Genomic DNA, 22,442 nt, shown 5'->3' with positions numbered 1-22,442 from the left:
TTTATCTACATAGTATCAATCAGAATAACGTCATTGTAAAAAAATTAATGCTGTAAACTACTAATATATGTATTTTTGAAAGTTATATATGATAAAAATCAGCTTTACTATTTGTATAAATATAACAAAAATTAAATTTATTAAAATGTATCAAGCTAAACTCATATGTATGTATTTAATTTCATACTGAAATCAGAACCAGAATATACATTAATTTGAGAGCTACTCTGAGGGTCCTAATACAAGATACATGAGCCAAAGATAGTATAATGACTCATCAACAGCGGTATGCTAGTGACTCAAGAATGCATCGCTTCAGAGGTGTTAAAAAAGGTGGTACCTTTATGGTGTCATAAATTAGGCGCTAAGGAATCTCAGACTCTTGCAACACTGATAAGCAACTTGCCAGTTTTTCCAAGCAATCAAGGAAGAAACAAAGAAAATAGTGACTGGCTAAATGACTTCTGAGCGTGTGGAGTTGACAGACTCTAGAGTTAAATTTGTAGAAAAGGATGAACGGAAGAAAAGTTGGGCGATTAAAGACAGATTATTCTTAGCAGTTTTGTTAATAATAACCATCTCAATTGAATAAATATTTGGTACATTCATTAATGCAATATGAAATTCTACTATGCGTAAAAGAATAATGTCTTGTTATTACTCACTACTAATTTACAACAACATAACAGGACTTAATATTTTGAATTAATCCTGCCCTCAGAATTGTCGCCTGTTTGTCCGCTGTGTCGCCTTTCCGTCTGAAGTTGTCGCCTTTCGAACCGAAAGTGTCGCCTAAGTGTCTGTCGCCCTATTGACTGTCGCCCAACCATCCATAATTCAATTCAGCTGGAATCTAGGTAAACCATAGTATTAACCAAATTTTTTACTTCTGAGGCACTTTCTCAAGGCCCCTGAGACTAATTACAAGTGTACTACATGTATTACTATCGAGGATTGGATTTCCGGTTCCAGCGAGAATGGCGGCTTAATTTTGTGCCTCAAATTTCCTGAACGAAATTTAGTACAAAAGAGTATAAATAGAGCAGTTGTTACCCAAACTTACCGAAATTTACTATCCAAAACACTTGGCTACCATAATAGGCCTACTATTCAGGTATGCCTCCAAAAAAAGATGATGAATGTTGTAAGTCTTGCAATAAAAAAGAAAGCAATGTCAGCCAATTCATCTGGATAAGCTGTGACTGCTGCAAGATGTGGTACCACAGCCAGTGTCAAAACCTAAATAAATCTGAAGCCAATCTTATCACCAAAAGTGATACTGTGAACAAAGGTGTGAAATGGTTTTGTGTCGGTTGCCTACCATCACTGGTGATACAAAATTCCAACCAACAAGGATCTAAATTATCAACCGAAGCTAAACTGGACCAAATCACCTTATCAATCCAATCCCTTAATGAGAAGATAGAACATCAGGCAACCAAGTTAGAAGAGCATGAAAAATCATATGCTGAAGTTCTTAAAGTCAACTCTGATAACATTAAAAAAGCGCTGAATGTCAACACTAATACCCAGACCATTCTGCAAAAAACACTGGACATATCAGATGCTGAATCTCGTAAACTGAATGCCATTCTATATGGTTTGCCAGAAGATAACAACAAATCTGCTTTAAATCAAGTTACAGAGTTCTTAAAAAAGGACTGCTTCACTCAATCCACAAATCCAACACAAGCACTCAGACTTGGGGCTAAAATTGAAAACAGATCACGTCCAATAAAAGTCAAATTTAATGATGAAAATTCAAAGTGGGAGTTTATCAAGAGGGTTAATGATCAACTCAAAGGTCAAGGATTCTTTTGCAAAGTGGACAACACCAAGGAATGCCGAGACCAAGAATACAAACTAAGACAACAAGTCAAACGACTTAGAGAGAATAACAAAGAAGGTAGTTACCGCATTCGTAGTATGAATATCCAACAAAAGGATAAAACAATAGGGGAATGGGTAGTACTGAAACCTGTGGACAACAATCACACTGTAGTGTAAAACTTTTCTCAGCTAATTGCAGATCTGCCAAAGGTAAAACACATGATATTGCATCACTAACTTTAGGCTATAATATAATTTGCTTAACGGAAACACATATTGACAGCACAGTTAACAATAGAACACTTATCGATAGAGGAGATCTCATTTTCTATAGGAAAGATCGAAATATTAATGGTGGCGGTGTTCTCATCGCTATAAATGAACAACTACAACCCAAGCTGATTAAACTTCCTGAAACTGAAGATGAAATTATCTTTGTAAGAATAAAAGACTATATCTATTGGGTGCTATTATAGACCTCATCAAGGCAGACCAATTAACTCAGTCATAGATTCAATTAATTATGTATTTAACAAATATTCACAGGACCATATTTTGATTGTTGGTGACATGAACTTTCCAGGGTTTGACTGGAAACAAGATATTATTAAACCAAATACTCAATATAAGCTACTACATCAGCAGTTTCAGTCTTTCCTAGATGAAAATAACTTGTTACAAATTATCAATGACTCTACTCATGTCCTAAGAAACACTCTAGACCTTATCTGCACTACAAATCCATCAGAAATAAATGCGGAAATAATTACTCCAGGTATTAGTGATCACTACATTATCACTGCTGACATACAACTTAGCCAATCGAACAAGCGTGTGCATATGCAACCGAAAAAGCTCTATCAAAAAATAGACATTGACCTTTTTCAGGAACTTCTGTTTCCTACACAAGCTGAACTAAGTGTAATGCACAATGTCGAAGAAATGTGGGAGCTGTTTACTGAACAACTAATGAATGCGGTCAATAAAACAGTCCCAGTCAAAATAATACACAAGGCAAATGAGGAAGAGCCTTTATGGTTCAATAAAGTAGCTAGGAAACTAGTCAACAAACAGAAAAACTTACAATCTGTTTAAGAAAACATCAAACCCATTCTATCTCAAGCGTTACAAAGAAGAACGGAGGCTTGGTAAACATAAACTTCAAGAAATTAAACGAAGTTACTTGTACAATAAAATATGTAAACCTCTGGAATCGGGGAAATAGTAAGCCTTTTTATCGTCACTAAAAATGGATGCAAAGCTCCACCAAACCAGCTATGAAGCTTATTGACAATGATGACACCATTACTGAAGAGCCAGTTACATGTGCAAACCTGCTCAATAGTTTCTTTCATAAACAATTTTGTACTGAAGATCAACTTACCCCGATTAATCAACGTACACAATGTGATAACGATAACATCTCCATTACTTATGAGGGCGTATTGAAATTATTATATAGCTTAAAAAATGGAAAATCACCAGGTCCAGATGGACTGAGAAAGGAAGACCTTACAATTGATCCAATAATGACTGCCAAATGTCTCACATATATATATATATAACGAATCATATAAAACATCCAAGTTACCAACCAAATGGAAATTAGCTCATGTAGCACCATTCCACAAACGTGGGGCATACAACCAAATAAACAACTACCGGCCAATTTCACTGACAAGCATCCCTTGTAAGCTCATGGAGCACATTATTCTACATCACCTCAATGATAAACTTGATAAAGTACTGCACAGTAGACAACATGGTTTTAGGCAAGGCCTTTCTTGTGAAACTCAGCTGTGTAGTACTTATCATGATATTGCACGCAGCACCGACCAGGGAGACACCACTCATGCCGTAGTATTAGACTTTGCAAAGGCCTTCGACAAAGTACCTCACCAACTCTTGATGAACAAGTTATCCAGTATATCTGACATAGAAGATAAAATTCTTATGTGGATACATGACTTCCTAATGGCCAGAAAACAAAGGGTGGTGGTTGATGGACATAAATCCGATGAACTAGCTGTGACATCTGGTGTTCCGCAGGGATCGGTGCTGTGCCCCACACTGTTTTTAGTTTCTATTAATGACTTGCCCCAGCAAGTTGACTGTAATATTAGTTTATTTGCAGATGACACCTTGATATACCAACCCGTAAACTGCCATGCTGATAAACAACGATTTCAGGTAAACATTAATGCCCTGGAATCATGGGCTAACAAATGGAAAATGCTATTTAATGTATCTAAGTGCTCTGTCATGGTTTTTAATGACAAAAATAACTCTCCCTCAGCTGAATACTTCCTAGACAATGAACAATTAGAAATAGTTGAGTTGAAGAAACCAAATACCTAGGTGTTATCCTACAATCTAACCTGAAGTTTGGCAAACATATAGACTCCAAAGCCAGAAGGGCGAGACAGCAGTTAGGCATGATTAAGCGTGTGCTATATGAAGCTCCTGAAAAGGCCAAACTCTTAGCATATACTAGTCTTTGCAGGCCACACATTGAGTATGCCTCCACCATTGAACTTAAAACCCCTGGAATGGCAAGAGGTCATTCGCGAGTACAGAAATCCGGTCGACGCCATTATCAGTTAATGTTCAAGTTAATTTCATTGTGTTCAATGTGAGAAAGAAATCTAATTTCAGATTTAACAGCTATGGAAGGTCACGAATACACCACTCAATCAAAGGAACAGACTACTGAGATTGCTACTAATAATTTATGTACAAGAGATAAGGGTGTAGGTGCACAGTGCTATTGCTATTCCATGAACTGCAAAAACCGCAAGAATGGACTTTTAAAGGAAAAGGCATGACATTTCACAAGTGATTCACTTCTACTACTAGTTCTATTACTATTGCTCAAGTCTACGACTACTAATAGTTGTGCTACTACTAGTTAGTACTGCCATTAGTTAGTTCTGCCACTAGTTAGTTCTGCTACACTAGTCACTGGATGAGTGAGAGTCGATCAGTGTCACTACTGAGTGTACGAGTTTGACTGTATTTTGTCGGTGACTAGATAAATTTATAAGCTAGTGAGTGAAATGTTCTTCCTTCAGAACGAAGGTTTTTTATTATTTAAATTTTGAATTTTTTTTATATTAATATTTTGGAACTACAACCCATTAGGTTATTTCTAAATATTTATATTTGAAGGAAGTGTTTGTCGTGCTTATAATATTATTTATTGTTGTACCTGGATCTAGCTAGCAGTAAGGAGATAAGAGTAATAATACTATTGTTATTACTACTGTTGCTAACTAACTACTACAGTTTCATTTTAATTTTTAGATTTCCAAACAAAGCAACTGAGAACTCTCGTTATTTACAATGGTATCGCAACCGCAGAAGAGTAAATAAACCTGATCCTTGAGCACTCATCTGCAACGAACATTTCAATGTTCCATGTTTTGACAGCAGGTTAAAACGTTCGACTGAAGCCATTTAAAGGTAATATTTTTCAATGTTGAATGATACTTTTCAATGATTGAATTTAAACCCATATTGTCAAGCACAGTGCTGCAAGGTTGCTCAACTTAAAGTAGCTATATCTAAAAAAATTTAGAAACCTCAAAAAGCACCCAAAACAGTGACAGCTGCCACAGCAAGAGCCTATGAATATGTCTGCAGCTTAGCAGTTGTGTGATCTGTTCTCTGTGATTCTTCATCTTCGTTTCTGGGATTTAATGTCCAACGCATAAATTATGCTGTCCTTTTTATCAAATGTTAACTGTGTAAATGTTTTTTTCATTTCCTAGTTGTTGTAATAAAACTACATAATACTCCTGCAAATCATAAATTCCAAATTGATAGCAATAACTTTCAATTTAGAACACAAAACATCTTTTCGGAACAAAAAAAAATCGATTTAAATAAAAAAAATCAAATAAAACAATAGAAATCAATTTTTTTGATTTAAAAAAAATCATCAATTTTTAACAACCCTGCCTACAACACAACAGGGTAAGACATGGTGAATCTTTTCATATCAAATAACGGTAATGTGAATTTTGTTGCAAGTCAACCATTAAGCTTTATGCCTAAGATGGATGTGAATGACTTCCAGTGAAAATTGCTACATTTTCATTTTACATAGCGATATGGTAGCATTTTGAGCTGTTTTATTTTCATTTATTTTATTAGTTGTATTGTTGTTTATTAAGGGTACTATGTTTATGTGAATAAGACATTCATTTTTGTTGATTTTATGTAATTGTTATAATTGATGCTTTTGTTTAGGGGGTTGGAATAATAATCCTACTGTTACTCAGTTTAAGGCTACCTTCGCAAACTTATCATCAAATGTGGTGCAGAATCAGATGCTAGTAAGACAGGTAATGTTACTGCTCAAAACGAGATTCTCATCATACAGGCTACTCCAGAAGTTGATCAGTTTGTGGAACTCAATGATTTCAGATGTCAAATTTCTGTTATAGGTAACAGTATAGTCTATATAGCTGGCTACATTGTGCAAAAGCTAACTAAAGTGCTGTCGTGACATTGGCTGTCAGTTGCTGGTTACGACTAAGTCAAATATCCAGTACCGACATCTCTATACTCTACTCAAGCTACAAAACAATGGAGGATTGGTGCGTTCATCAGACGATGTCATCAGGATCCCGCTAGTTGCAGATCAATACTTTCGTATTCATACAAAGCCTGATCCACTCCATTGTGTGGTGTATTTTATCAGTAGTGATGGTAGTGGTCAGTAGTGGTCAGTAGTGGTCTAGTGATGTGTTATGCTTTGGGAAACACCTTATGGATATGGCAGATGGCATATCCAACAACTGCGTCATTGATGAAAAACCTTATTGAGTCGTTTTATGATCTCTGACAGCATCATTATGCTAAAATCCTACACTCAAACTGCAAGGTGCATCTTTGTGGCATACAATACTAAAGTAGTACTTTTTAAAGGCCAGTAACAATATAATCACTGTAATATTCATCTGCAGCTGTTGTTGTGCTGTTATTCCTAATCTAATTTAGTTCTAAGAAACTGATGCACCTTGGCTCAATATCCACTTCTATACAAATCTCCTTTTACACAGTTTCTGTAACGTGTATGTACAAGTTTAATCATCTGATTACACTAATTCCTTTATTTCCTTGTTTGCATTATTTTGATTATTCTCTATTACGATTTTTAATTTCCGTTTAGTTGTTGCAGTAGTTCATTCCATCTTTTACAGATACTGTATTATACATATCATACATTCATAAGCTATTATCACATAAATCTTGAAAGCAGTTTCTGTTTTGGCAGCATACCTATGTGTTGTTTTTATCGAAATACTTCATGTGCTAAGTTTTGTCATATGCATTTATGCATATGTAATATAAATTTTAATATAATGGAACAGTTGCTATGTGCCTGAATATATCATTTGCTGGGTTTATGCATTTGTAATACAACAGTTTGTATGAGTAACATGGTCGACGAAAATCTATTATACATCTACTTATCATTTGATATATCCTACTCCATATGTTATAAATAGGTTTTTTTCTGTCAGGGCACTCTAAACGTTGTGTTGGAGTAGCTTTCATTAACACCCAGCTGGAAAATAACTATTCAACATGTATATTTCTGTCATTTTTCACCGTTTGTTTACAAACGGAACTAGCATTCGATAAGCTCTCCAATATGGCGCACACGTTACGTATTATTATCAACGTAAAAGTCACGTGATTGCCATTCCAGGGGTTTTAAGTTCAATGGCCTGCACTTTGTGGGACCCTTCTACTAAGCTACTACAACATGAACTTGAAATGGTGCAAAACAACGCACTACGTTTTACATGTAAACTGAAAGGAAGAGATAGCATCACCAAAGCTTTAGATACTTTAAATATGCAAACACTATGTGAAAGACGGAAGGTCAGTAGACAAAATCTGCTAATGCGACTCCTCTCCTCTGACCAGAATCACAACTCACTAATTACCACCTATGATGAATTAATGCAGGACCGAGTTAGTACGACTGTCACACGAGCTGCTGGAAGAGGCGATCCTCCTACTATATATGCAAGAACATGTTTATCACAACAGCTTTTTACCAAAGACTGTTCGTGAATTTAAAAGCTGTACATCACATCAACAATAAACAATTAATTGCTAATATGGCAATAAATTACAATATTATCTAGTGTTAACAACTGCTCAACATATGAGGCGTGCCACTTGCCGCAACCGGCTCTAGTACGTTTTATGAAGAAGATGTAAGATGAAGATGAGTAAGTATAGGATACACGCACGGGTACTCCGAGCGTTGCGATAGGCGACGGTGAGAAAAAAGAGAGAAGGGTATATTACAAAAAATCACACCATCTCTTTCACTGTTAGAAATGCTCTCATCTGAAAATATACATCAAATAACCTAAAAACCCAAAATTTTACCAATTAAAACACTCACCTTCACCAACAATACGCAACTTACAAAAAACACTTGCGGGCGGAAACGAGCGTCTATTGTAGACCTTTGAATATCGGGATTCGATATATAACGGCTACAAGAAAAGCTTACGAAATGAACTTTTGACCTCGTCGTTGGATTGGTCACAAACGCGCAAATACTAACATGTAAAGGCTTGGGATTTTCCTTCAGTTCATTGACTCGTCTCATTCCACTCGTCGCTGGCGTTACCGTTCAAAGACAAGGCGTTTGATCAACGAGAGTTCTGTTGAACTATTTGTAACCTGGAGAAAAAGCATATAAACGTGTGAGGGAGGGTTTTCCTAGCCGCAACAATATTCATCATAAAGTAAGTTCAATAACAACAAAAGACACCATTACTTGATTCAGTGTGCTTTCACTTGGCCTAACAGCTTTCTTCTTACACAATTCACTTGACACTCACTGTATGGAGTGTAAGGTATTATTAAAATCTATCAAATTTAATTATCATTTTTATGCAAGAATTGCTACATGCTAATGATTGGAAGGCTTCTGATACAGTTACAATAAAGCAATATATGTAAATATATTTTGTGGTCCGCATAATTTCACTGGTGTATAGCAACTTTGAGATTATGACATTACATTTTGCCAATATAACATTTTGCAGTATGAATGCCCAACAATGTCGAGCCATCGAATTAGCCATGCTGGGACACAGTTTTCTGCTAACCGGGAGTGCAGGTGGGTTCAGAATGTACACTAACGCACTATCATTTATGGTCGTGGTCAACTTTTTATTAACACACCTCTCTTTGTCCTTTAGCTGTGAAATGCCAAATTAGCTTAACTTCAATTAGTCATTACTTATCCTATTATCAGCTTAAAACATGAAAAGGCAAAAGTAAAGATGGGTTAAAATATTGTTGATTGGATAAAGATTCACGCTGTACAAACCTTTGTAGACGGGCCCTACATTTTCATTCAAATTTCGACTCTTATTTCCGAGTTCAATCCCCAGACAAATGCACTATGCTGTACACAAAGCAATAACGCAATGCATTACATAAATTTAGATGTATTGACGTTGATGCTAATTAAAACTTGTGCAGTAGCGCTGACACTAGGCTGATTCAGTATATCAGAATATATGATGGTTGTTGATGTGCACTTATGTGTATGTGCGTGTTTTATTTCATGATAAGTAACTAAAAGAACATATACAATGTAGACGGAAATGTTAACACACAGTTGTAAGAATATGCACCATGAACAGTATTTTAAAATTTCCAGTGTTCCATAGCACTGCAGCAATTTTTGCAGAACGTGTACTCGTCATTGTTGGATGTATTTGCAGGTATCTAGCAAAATTGGAAATTTCAAGTTTGGTTTATTTTTATATTTAAATGTTCATGCCAAAAATCTTGCATTATAAAACACCAAACTCAGTGGCTCAGCTTTAAAACCTGACGAGGTTTCTTATTTGCCAGGTTTTTTGTGAACTTTGAATTGGCCATAGATATATATACCTATATACCATAGGTATATATATCTATGGAATTGGCACTTTAGCTTGTAAACAGATAATTTTATAATAATTTAAACAGATAATGCCTTCTCTTTATTTTCAAAATTTCAATGTTAAACCGAGGTTTGTTGCGTTGTTACTTTTTAGTGTTACCTTCGACTATTTTTATGGGATTTGACTTCTACAAATCTTCCAAAATCAGTGAATGGATCCATGGTAGCTTTTAACTTGACACTAACTGTAGTTAGTATGTTCTTCTAGGCTCAACATTTAGTACCAAGTATTTATAATTTCTTTATATATAAATCTCAAAGTGCTTGTGCTCGCGCACACGCTTGCAAATGTTCATGACCATGATCTCACTGATAATATTTTGCCAATGTCCCCAAATTAATGGTCAAAACATCATACACACCTGTGATAATGATTTTACCATCAAATTGAGGACATTGGCATTGTGTTGACATTGTTTATGACTGTCCGTGTCCTTTTGTTATAATTGGTGATAATATTTCCACAACCAAAATGGGGCTATTTTATAGCAATAGTTGGTTAAAGGTTGACTTGCAACAAAATTCACATTACAGTTATTTGATATCAAAAGATTCACCATGTCTTACTCTGCTGTGTTGTAGATGCAAAATATGTGGAAATCTGATTACAAGCTCTTAAAAGCTCAAAAACGAACAGTTAATCGTCGCCATCCATAGTTGATTAGATTCAGTTTATTTCCCTGACATATCAATCCATTTGGTTATTGTTTTGACGCGTGATGTTCTCACGTGAATTGAAAAACCAAAAAAGGCTCAATATAAAACTTCTCGTAGCACTAGTTTATGACAAACACTTCGGGTTTTACCGAAGAGCCCGTATCAAATATAGATGCTCGCTACTTTACAGTTTTGTTTCGGCTTGGTCTAATCGTCAAGTCGTAAACTGATCATGTGACCCATACTTCTTGCCAAATAGCGCAAATAATTTTTGCAGCACTTTTCGATTATCACAGTGTACCAACAGGCTCGTCATGTTTATCAGACAATGAATATGTACTCCTTCGAGCTAAGGTTAAAAAATTAAACGAATTTTCACGGTAGGTTATAAGATATTAGTGCTGAAAGTGACAGCAATGCAGTGATGATGAAATAGACGCGTAGGGACAATAGACAGGGTTTTATTGAATGCGTGAAGTATATTTGTGAAAATATTTCCACGAATGAGGTTGCATGAAAGTGTAAACAGAAGCCATTCTTGTTCAGCTACGTCCCATTTGAGCTGTTTTGGAAAGAGATTCTAATTTATGGCAGTTTCGTGATGGCTGCGATTAACTGTTCGTTTTTGAGCTTTTAAGAGCTTGTAATCACATTTCCACATATTTTGCACTTAAAATACAGAGTAAAATATGGTGAATCTTTTGATACCAAATAACTGTAATATGAATTTTGTTGCAAGTCAACCTTTAAGGTTTCCCAACCAATGGCTATACTAACAAATACTCTTGCTCTTATATTTTTACCATTATCTTGGCAACATCTTATTACAATCGCTTTTAGATTGTTGTTGACTAATTGTGCTCTTATGATAGTTGTGTAATGTTCCAAACTAATGGTTCGAATATAATAAGCATTTGCTGGAATATTTGGGTTTCCAAATTTTTGATATTTCATATTTTCTCATCAATTGTAACAAGTTGAAGAAAACTTTTTATAGCAGCTTTAATATGATTTATTACTGTGCGTACCGATAAAATTGATCAATGTTCCCAAACCAATGGTTAAGAGATCATACACACCTGCGGTTATATTTGAACCTGCAAACTAGCAACAACAAATCTCATTGGCCTTGAGATGCTTTCTGACTGCAATTGCATTTGTAATACAGTAATTGCTGGATGTTCTCAAACTAATGGTTCAATTATCATGGACACCTGTTGTGATGGTAAAGCTAGTGTTAGGCATCTTCTACTTTATATTTGGATATAATCATGTCATGTTAAAACAATACTTATGTTTACACACGTGCCGACGTGCCCACGCATTAATTTAATTTTAGGGACAGGAAAGTCGTACACTCTAACTAAAGTGGTAGAAAAGCTGTCTTCCATGAAGAAATCGGTAATGGTTTGCTGTACCACAGGAATGGCATGCAATGTGCTATCAAAGCTTGGTACAAAAGCCCGAACTGTACATGATGTTTTTGGGCTCAAGGACGGAAGGTTGGTAGGCTCATCCAAACACATCCATGACTTTTACAAAAGTTCATCTGTTCATAGAATATTAGTAATAACAAAAAGTTAAATGTTGTTTTTGTTACAAAAAGTAAATATAAAATTTGTTTTGCGATAATCTATCGTTATTGCCTGCGAGTGGGCCTCTATTTACTTGTTATTTTTTAACGAACTCTTGATGTTACAATGTATGACAAAATGTTTCTGTTTAGATATTCAGTATCACAGTTGCTGTCACTGTTCAAGGACCAGCATGACGAATACTATAGCATTAGGAAGTTAAGGTTTGTATTTACGTAAATTTATATAGTGATATCACACTGTGCATGTTTATACAAACTTCATGTTGACATACCATAAAATAGTAGGCTATGAGTAGAATGGTTTACTTGATATTTGTCATATGTGACAAGTCAAACCAAATCAACTCTCATTCCGTGATCATTCCTGTGTTCAGCATGTGCAAATATATTTTTGTTTCGCTCAGTCTAGGATATTGTTACATCCTAACAAATAAAACTTTGTCTTTTGCAACTTATCAGCCTTTTTAGCATATCTGTAGCTGTGATATGCCATAATTTATAGTTATGATAAAATAAACTGGACATCATTAGAAATTTGTTGAGCGATTTTGTAAAAACTATTCCTGCTGACAATGTATTTTTATCAGAGGTCATTGTTGCTTTTGATATACTAAAGGAAACTAAAACGCTACAGATAGCCATTTTGGGTGTGTGTGCTGGTCTAGCCGCTTTGAGAGCATTTTAAGTTCATGAGCCGGTATTTGGGCATAGTGTAATCAATGATATACAGCCCCCCTGGGACTGTATATCATTGGTGTAATAGCGTTACTCATCAATCTATATTTAGAGATTGTCTGCAAACATTTGTTTGGTCAAACAGGTGTGGTCTATTAATGAAAAAATTCTGAGTAATCCTTGTTCAAAGTTCAACATCGCGGCCAGTTGATAATTACAATTGGTAGGTATTAATAGACACTCATAGGAAGTAACGTAGCCATCTAAATGTTGGACTTGGAGTGGAGTGATGATGAGGAAATCACACCAATTACAGAAGAAGAGTTTCTAGATCAGGGTCCTGGTGATTTTGGGGATCTTACGGACTTTGACTAGAATTTAGATTTAGCTCCAACTTTAGCAGTTCATTTGAGAAAATTATTGCCAAATCACATTTTGGTGACTACCACTCAAAGACCCTATACTAGGAGTAGGGCAATTATTTTTCATCGTATACCATACAAAGGACACTATTTTAAATGCTGATTAGTGTTTCAACATGCGTTTAAATGCTACCCTTAATTAGTAGTTGAATATATTGGTAAAACACTAATTCTATTCAAACCGCACTTTCGTGCTACTTTTCCATATTTACAATTTGAAAATTTTAGCAACAACAATAGCATCATCAGATGCAAAAGATTTGCAAAAAATTTATGTGTTCTATATGAAAATGTGAGTGCTTTTATGTTTAAAATTAGATTTCGTGGATCCATGTCCTAATCTGTAGATGATGTTGATTTAATTGTACCTGAACACAAAATTGGTTTATGTAATTGTACATGAAGTAGCTTACAACTTGCATGAACGGCCCTATCCTTTGTTTTTTTTCGTGACGTCATTCTATCGTTGTCGGCCATCTTCATAGACAACTTTTATCGTTAAAAACATCAAGCTTCCGCAATGAATTTTTGAAAACGGTTATTTTGTTTACAATTTTTTATTATAGTGTCAAAACAACACAAACAACAAAAATACTATTAAATAAGAGAATGACGATCGTTTTCTACAAATATGGCGGCTTTTTCATGAACGAGCGCGTGTGGAAACGGCTTGAAACAAAGCGATGGATAGCATAGGCTCTTCCATGAGTGTATTAAAACAATATTCCTATATGTGAAATTGTTAGAATAAACTACATGTAGATATGCGCGTATTAGAAAGACTACCGCATTAACCAAATTATTTGCAACAGAAAGATAAACACCAGATGCATATAAACCTGCACTAAATGTTAATGGTCTGCAGTGCCGAGTTTGTATTTCTCAAAATGTAATTTGGAGCCAATTTATAACACTTCACTCTCATTTGTTTCTCAAGGCTGTCAACTTTAGCCTTAGAACTCAATTAATTGTATACATAAATTAATTAGTAAATGTTTCTACATCTAATAGGCATAGTGACTCACAATATGTCGTTGCGTCATTAAAGGTTGACTTGCAACAAAATTCACATTACAGTTATTTGGTCTCAAAAGATTCACCATGTCTTACTCTGTTGTGTTGTAGGTGCCAAACCTGTGGAAAAGTGAATACAAGCTCTTAAGAGCTCAAAAACGAAAAGCCGCCGTAGATTGGAATCTCTTTATTTCGATGACGTATCCATGAAATTTGGTTATCGTCTTGTCACGTGATGTTCGTCCGTGAATTGAAAGGCCAATAAAAAGCTCAATACAAAACTTATCGTAGCACTAGTTGATGACAAACACTTCGGGTTTTACCGAAAACCAGTATTAAATATAGATGCTCGCTAGTTTACAGTTTTGTTTTGGCCTGGTCTAATTGGCAAGTCGTAATCTGATCATGCGACCCAATACTTCGCAAATAGTTTTTGCAGCACATTTTGATTATCACAGGTAACCAACAGGCTCGTCATGATTATCAGACAATGATATGTACTCCTTCGAGGTAAGGCTAAAAAATTAAATGAATTTTTACGGCAAGTTATAAGACATCACTGCTAAAAGTGACAGCATTTACAATGACGATAAAACAGACGCGTAAGAACAATAGACATGGTTTTATTGAATGCGTGAAGTATATTTGTGAAAATATTTTGATGAATAAGGTTGCATGAAAGTGTAAACAGAAACCATTTTTCACAATTACGTCACATTTGAGCCATTTTGGAAAGAGAATCCAAACTACAGCGGTCTTGTGTGGCTGCGATTAACTGTTCGTTTTTTAGCTTTTGAGAGCTTGTAATCAGATTCCCACATATTTGGCACCTACAACACAACAGAGTAAGACATGGTGAATCTGTTGATATCAAATAACTGTCATGTGAATTTTGTTGCAAGTCAACCTTTAAAGTTGATTTGGTTGGACAAGCCACACATAATTGCTTATGCTGTTAGTCCTGTAAATACTCTAGCCGAATGAATTGTTTGCAGGTTGGCAGAGTGTGACGTGATGCTGATTGATGAAATCAGCATGCTGTCGGTCCACACTTTATTGACATTATCTGCCATAATGCAAGATATTAAAAGAAATTCCTTGCCTCTAGGAGGTCTGCAGAGAATATTTGTTGGTGACCTCTTTCAGCTGGCTCCAGTTGCCAACCTGATCAATGGAGACATTGGCGAGCCTATATATAAGCATGTAGACATTTCTGCTTATATTCCTCATAAAGTGAATTTAGTTGAGGTATGCATACAACTACTGACCACATCATAATATAACCCAGTATTCTGCACTAATCTTCAATACAGTCAAACCTCAACACTTGCAGTAAATTCGTTCCAATGTTGACCTTTTTTTCAAAAATCTTGTTGAAGCAAATGTTCTTACGAGAATACATTGTATTTTGTTCAATTACTTTTTGAGCTAAAACCTCATGTAATTGGAATGCTGTTGCAGATAGTAAGAACAAGGGATAGGATGTTAGCCAATGCTGTTAGAGAGACAAGTGATGGTTCAGTTTCGGCAGAGACCATGGAATTCTTGAAGTCCAAATGCAGACCTCTTCCATGTTCCGATCGAGACAAAACTGTTTTGTACGCGCGTAACTTTGACGTATGGGCCCATAATATTGCTTGCGTGAACCGATGGTCTGGGAAAATTAAAAAATATCTAGCAAAAGACTCAGGCTCCAAGGAAATACTGCGCAGAAGCCCTGTTCATGAGGTATGGCTATTTGAACAACACTAAGTTAATAGTTAGCCCGGAGTTTTTAGCAGAAAAATTTTTGATTGTTTTATTCTAAGCAGCATTTTATTATTTAGTATTGCTTACATAATATATTACATAATATTACTTACGTAATATATTTCTCTGTTTAATTGTTGTTCTGTATTGCTTGTAGTGAGTTATCTTGCTTGGCTATGACATGTTATTACTACATTCATCTTGCACTTACATGTAGCTAGGCTGAAGAAATTGCACATTTTATTTCTGACATGCACTACTTTCTGACAGACAAACATATGGAAATGTAGGAATGAGTCTTTAATCAAACATGATCGATGAAATACAGAGCAGAAATCTTATCACATAAAGTGAATATTTTACATACAGCTCTATGTATAAGTAGGAATTTTAATCCAAGTGATTAGTCATCTGGTAGTGTAGAGCAGAGCATAATGCAGATGCATCGCTAGTGTTTGGAGCAGTGGCAGATGACTTAACTTCTATCACCTGAATACTAGCAACACTGTCTAAATTGGTGTTTTCAGCTAGAAATTTTGCTACGTGAACTTTAAGCTTATCTGCGTGATCTCACGTTATGACAGCACACCTATTACATTTTGCCTTAAAACCTTTGCCTTTTGCAGTTCCAGTGAAAGACTGCTAAACGGGATCCTGTTTGCGAGGCGTGTTGGAAATTTGAGGCACAACTTTAACTTTTCAAAACACAAAAAAACTTGATCAACTGAATTCTAACAATCAAACTACTTTGGCTTGCGCTCAACCAATGAAATATTAGTTTGCAAACTTAGAGCTTTCGCCCAAAAGGATTTTATTGTTTTAATTTCTAATTATAAGTAATCCTTTCTCACTGGCCAGACTTGAGAAAGTATTTATTCATTATTAGAGACGATGATTGGATTAGTATATTTCACATGGTTTTTATATTTCATCAGTAAAGAGATCGACATATCACTTGATAAAACCAATTGAAAATGAAATTCACTAATTCATTGTTGTGCTAGGATTTTATGTAGTTTCAACTTGAGCTCTGCCATTACTTTACTAGTGCATCCTAAATAAACTTTCACAGCTGATAATTACATATAAATGCATTTCTACCACACATGAACCACTAGAAGCTTAAAATATTATGTTTTTCACAAATAAATAATGAAAAACCGGTTTTTTTCGGCTGATTTAAACCATTGGTTTAAACCAAGCCAACCCTGATTAATAATCTGCCCTTCAATTACTGATATGTATCCATTTTGATTTGGCTTATCATATGCCCATGCTGTTGCATTGCACAATAACAATGCATAGATTTATGGTACTATATAGTTCTATATATACATTTTAGACTCTTCTTCTGAAAGAGGGAGTGCCAGTTCTTCTTCTCATCAACTTGACAGAGTCGTTGGTAAATGGCTCCCGTGGAGCGATTGTTGCCATGCAGGATACTTGTGTTGAGGTCAAGTTTGAATGTCAAGATGATCCCATTGTTATCAAACCTCACAAGTTTATCTAGTAAGTTTTTAAACAACTTCGGAATGGCTGCGCTTCATATCAGTAGTGAGTTATGTAAGGCAGTATTATTTAGGTAAACGACAGTTGTGTTGCTAAATATAGACCATGCTGAAGATCTGTAATGGCACCCCATGACTCAGTTGTTTAGCTTTTTTAGTTTATAATCACATTGTTTTGTTCGTAGCTTCAACCCCTCACGTCAGATGACTAGCGGCTGCAGATCACAGTTGCCTCTGTCATTAGCGTTTGCATTGACAGTCCACAAAGCCCAAGGAATTACGCTTGATAATGTTGAAGTATGCTGCAATAATATGTTCAAGCCTGGACAATTGGCTGTAGCTATAGGGCGTGCTAGAACTGCAAACGGGCTATGCATCAGGAACTTCCATCCTGAGCACATTGTACCACCCTCTGCAGAAAATGTGAGTCAGCTATCCAGCATGAGCTGTAAAAGCATAGTGGATGACTGTAAATGCTGCAACATGGTCATCTCTTCTTCTGCTTCATTGATCACTTATGACTCATTGGATGCGCTGGAAGAGTCTGACAGTTTGCTATCAAGCAGCTCGAATGAAGAAATGGATGCAGTACCCGATGCCCGTCCTTCCAATCACAATTGTGCGCAGTTAATCTTGCATGAGGATTTATTTGCGGCACCAATCACTGAGGAACAGAAGATCTATAATGACAAAGTTAAAGCGCTATGTTCCAATTCTCGCTTAGGAAACACTTACATGCTTATAAAGCAAAAGCTGTCAGACTTGTGGCAACGATTTGTTACAACAAAAACTAGTTCCCAGTTCACAGACTTTCTAGCTGCTAGCCATGCTTACTCAATCGGGGAGTTGCAAATAGAGTTAAAACATTACAATGATATTTATCTTGACATTCTGGTTTGTCTGTTTAGAAAAACTCAAGAAAAATTTATATGTGAACAGCAACAGGTTGGTAGTCCGCCTTCCACCTCTACAGAAATTGGTGAGAATCAACCATGGTCAACTGCTGGACAGGGTACGCTAAGGAGGCTAGCTGGGCGCACTGTCGTACAAGTTGAAAGACACTTTCAACGAAAAATGAGAACTGAAGTTTTTCAAGGACGCGACATCTCACAGCTAGATTCTATTTTGAACCACGTGCGCTATTTGAAGACCTCATCTACAGCAGTTCTTGCAGGCCGCTATCCAAATACTGCTGAAGAAACAGAACGCCGTCAAAATTATACTCGAGGCTTAGTCAGCGTAAAGGACGAGCTTTTTGAGTTTATTCTTGAACTCGAGAAGGAGCGGCTCAAATTACACACTACCGCTAATGCCTCCAAATATGGGTCCGATGTTATCGCTGTAGCATATAAAACACTACAAGAAAATGAAATTCTGCTAGGCGTTTTTTGTCATATTTACCATCAACTAGAAAACAACAATCTTGAAGTCATGCAGCAAATTTACAAGAAGTTTCTAGAAAAATACATGCCTGTGGCTAATAATACGTTTCGGAAACGGCTGATGATAGACTTGGGAGCAGAACGCAAGCAGGCTCTTCGTCCAACCATCACTGCTCAAGCAAAAAAGGTTACTATTTACTATAAATAATAAATGTGGTTGGTATAATAATTCCAGTTTTATCACCTTTCTACATTTTGTGTCTAGTATTAAATTGATAAAAATTCCGTTTACTATGATCATTTTTAGAAGAAAAAAAGCTCAAGCTGTGAAAGCGCAACTGCGGAAGGAAGCAAACGACCTGTTCACCAAGATGACCATGTATGTAGCAAGTAATATAGACATGAAATATACTTGTTGATTGGTAATATCAATAATACACTTTAATAAAATAGATATCAACTGCGTTATTAAATCTTATTGATTAAATAATTTGTCATGGAAACATCAAAAAACATTCATTTCACAACTTTTAATGCAATCTAAATAGCTATGAAATAATAAATATACCTTCCAACTTGCAAATATGTAAAACGTGCATTAATAACATAATAATAACATTTTTAGCAATGAAACTGTTTGCTCTATCACTTTAGGAATAGTTGACATTGTTTATAATTATGTAACAAATTCAAGGACACCGAGAGATGCAAAATGGCTGCATGCACGAAAGATGCCGGTGCAGAGCAGCTGCAGTGGATTCAGTGTGATGAATGCCAGGGGTGGTATCACAAGGCTTGTCTGAAGATGACCAATGCTGAATGGAAAGCAGCTACAACAGACCAGAATATGCCATGGCATTGCGACTCATGTTTGATTATTACAGATGATGAACTGAGCGATTAGGTAATTATCTTACCATTATTTGTTGCGAAATGTTGCATTTGTCAAAACCTTTACTGGATGTGCTCCACCTACGACAGCTGAACTTGTTCCTCCATTTCGTTTTTTGGATACAATGTTTTGTCCTATGACTATGCTATTTAGATTCCTTCCATACGCCAGGATAGTAGGGTTTGTGTTGCAACCATTAAGAACACCCCGTTGCGATGAGAAGAAGTTTTCCACAAGGTCCGAGTTTAACCGATGAAGATATACTGCTGGAGATAAATTCTGAGTCAATCGTATCTTTACATATGACAGTGTAGCTTTAATCATTGAGGTTAAATCTTCAAAAGCTTGAGGGGATATAAAGGCTTTTGGATGAATCTTAGTTTCGTTCCAGCTGGCAAACCATTGTAGAACATGTTCGTTTGATTGGAGTCTTGGGTCAAGCATGCTTGTCACGGGCGAACTACTGGTATAGGTTTCTACCAACTGACTGGTATAAGTTAAAAATTCTATCGTGCCATTCAGATCGGTACGAGCAGCTGCATCTTTATATACCTAAAAATACAATGGAAAAGTTAGTACAAAAATTAGCATATTAATTCACAATGTAGGTCCAATTACTACTGCTTTAACCAGTTATAGTAATAACTAAAAGGTTTGGGATATGCAAACAAATATGTGACAATTCACTTCTTTGGTTCTTTTAGCGTATTAATGTAACTGCATCATTTCTAATTTCTCATTCTGTTCACTACCTTATACATAAAATTTCAAAGGTCTTTTCAATTCCTGAATTTTATCCACTTGTAGGCCTAGTCGCTATTAGTGAATGCTCACTAGGTATACTACTTGAGAAGTGAAAGAAGCTGGCCAAGACTCGCACTTCCAGAGAAAGTGAATGTCCTTGCTCATCAATTCATATGACACTTAAAGATGTAGTTGCGTCAAATTTGAGTTGATCCTAAAAGAAAGTATTTTTCTTTGTCTATCAGTTGATATGTTGTTTGTTATGCAATCTCATTGCCAAGATATTTGAAGATTAAAATCGAAAAAATTTGATCGCGGTAAAAACGCTTAGGCCGAAAAAAAATGCCTAGACTTGCCCAAAATGATGTAACGCGTGATACAACCTGTCAATATATCTCGAATTCACATCGGCTATTGCGATAAAAGCCTAGTCCTGCGCGGCTCTATTGGCATATATTTTATCTTGAATTTGCTCATGTTGGCTAGAATAAAATTTTAAATCCAGCTACAGATACATTATTATGAATGTTTTCAAAGGCCTCAAATAACGAAAATTGAAAATTTGTCTTACTCGCTTCCTCCAAATGCTGTGTAAACATCTGAGTACCAATTCTACCGGTCTACGGTAATTAGGCCAAGCAAACTAAATTGAATAAGGTCTTTGTGTCGGCGCAGTTCTCAATTGCTACTCGTACGTGAAACTACGAGCTGCCCAAGCTAGTAGCGGTATATTGCGAAAATACGAATAACTTTTTCTCATAATATCCAACTTTCGTTGTGTTTGACAGAGACTAAAGTGAAAAGGCAAATAATTATTTTGTAAGTCAATTAGTATTTTCATTTGTTTTGATCTGTTCGTCTATAAATTAAAACAACATTAGCCCTACTACTTTAGTTCATAGTTGCAGCACGCTGTGTTAGTTCATTCAACTGGTTTACTAGTCAATCTGTCATTTCAATTGACGAAAACATTTTAATTATAAAATATTAATTGTAGTCATACAATTAATATTTTATTTCGAAGTTATTCAAGTTATAACAAGTTATTCAACTTCGTTCACTTTTACGTGCTTTAAACTTTTTCGTTTTAAGATAAGATAGACACACCACGTATTTATACGAACATTATATGCTATAAAACTAATCTCGACCATATTATGGATACTAAACATTTTCTTCAAATTTACAGTAGGTTACGACTTGAATAATTTGATATTTTTCTATTTGTTAAGAATAGTCTGCATAATCAGTTTCGTTGTAGCAGTGAAATGTCTTCAAGTCGACGTGGTTTTGTCTCTTGTGCCGAAGCTAATTGTGAAGAGACCAAACATCTATTTGCTTGGCTTCCGGGTAAGGACATCAACAGATGTACAGCGAGCCAAATGGACAGCGTTTGTGAAGAAGCATGTAGCAAATTTTCAATATAATAGCACATCTAGAATTTGCTTCCGGCATTTTACTGAGGAATGCTTCAGCAACTACCACCAGTACAAGTACCAGCAAGAAGAAAGTATCCTGCTCATGTTAAAGAAGCACTCGAATATAATTCCCACACGAAACATTCACATTAAAGTTGATTCTGTTGCTACCCCAAGGAAGCAAAAACCAACTACCCTTTTGCCTACAAGAGAGCGGAGAGCAGTGGCGCAAGGCTTACTTTCTGATGCGTAAGTGGTGTTGTAAGAGGTAATAAAGCACAGTAGAAATCCAACTAGGAATCCTTGAATTTCACAAGTTACGTTATGAGCTTCCAATTTGAAAATATAGAACAACTCGTGTTTAACGGAAAAACAATTCTTGTCTATACATTGCAGTGTTTCTGCAGTACCTAGGACAGCAACCCTTTTTCCTCATTCACGATCTAAAATACCAGTTCGTAATCCTCAGCCTGCCGAGTCCTTTGGACCTGGAAAGTCCTCTAAGGTTGACAAAGGAGTACAGCTACGGAAATGTCTTCACCGTCCTAACTATCGGTTGAT

General features: G+C 35.9%; 2 protein-coding genes across 2 annotated transcripts in view; one reads left to right on the top strand and one right to left on the bottom strand.

The window, feature by feature from the left end:
• LOC137396568 (serine/threonine-protein phosphatase PGAM5, mitochondrial-like) overlaps nt 1-22,442 on the bottom strand; it is a 47,023-nt gene that overhangs the window by 14,900 nt on the left and 9,681 nt on the right. The gene's annotated exons all lie outside the window — the stretch shown is intronic.
• LOC137397550 (uncharacterized) lies at nt 1,117-17,447 on the top strand. The gene is made up of 6 exons (XM_068083842.1): nt 1,117-1,906; nt 11,820-11,982; nt 12,207-12,278; nt 15,184-15,436; nt 15,650-15,916; nt 17,280-17,447. The coding sequence occupies exons 1-6, from the start codon at nt 1,117-1,119 to the stop codon at nt 17,445-17,447; spliced, it is 1,713 nt and encodes a 570-aa protein (XP_067939943.1).

Source organism: Watersipora subatra, chromosome 5 (assembly GCF_963576615.1).
Source record: "Watersipora subatra chromosome 5, tzWatSuba1.1, whole genome shotgun sequence".
Classification (NCBI taxonomy): Eukaryota; Metazoa; Bryozoa; class Gymnolaemata; order Cheilostomatida; family Watersiporidae; genus Watersipora; species Watersipora subatra.
The sequence above is the reverse complement of the archived record's forward strand: the minus strand, read 5'-3'. Positions and strand labels throughout refer to the sequence as shown.

Excerpts from the sequence above, each read along its gene's own strand:
- LOC137397550 (XM_068083842.1), top strand. The coding sequence starts at position 1,117 with ATGCCTCCAAAAAAAGATGATGAATGTTGTAAGTCTTGCAATAAAAAA. Across the intron at positions 11,983-12,206 it reads TTTGGGCTCAAGGACGGAAG|ATATTCAGTATCACAGTTGC; the intron begins GTTGGTAGGCTC and ends GTTTCTGTTTAG. Across the intron at positions 12,279-15,183 it reads TATAGCATTAGGAAGTTAAG|GTTGGCAGAGTGTGACGTGA; the intron begins GTTTGTATTTAC and ends AATTGTTTGCAG.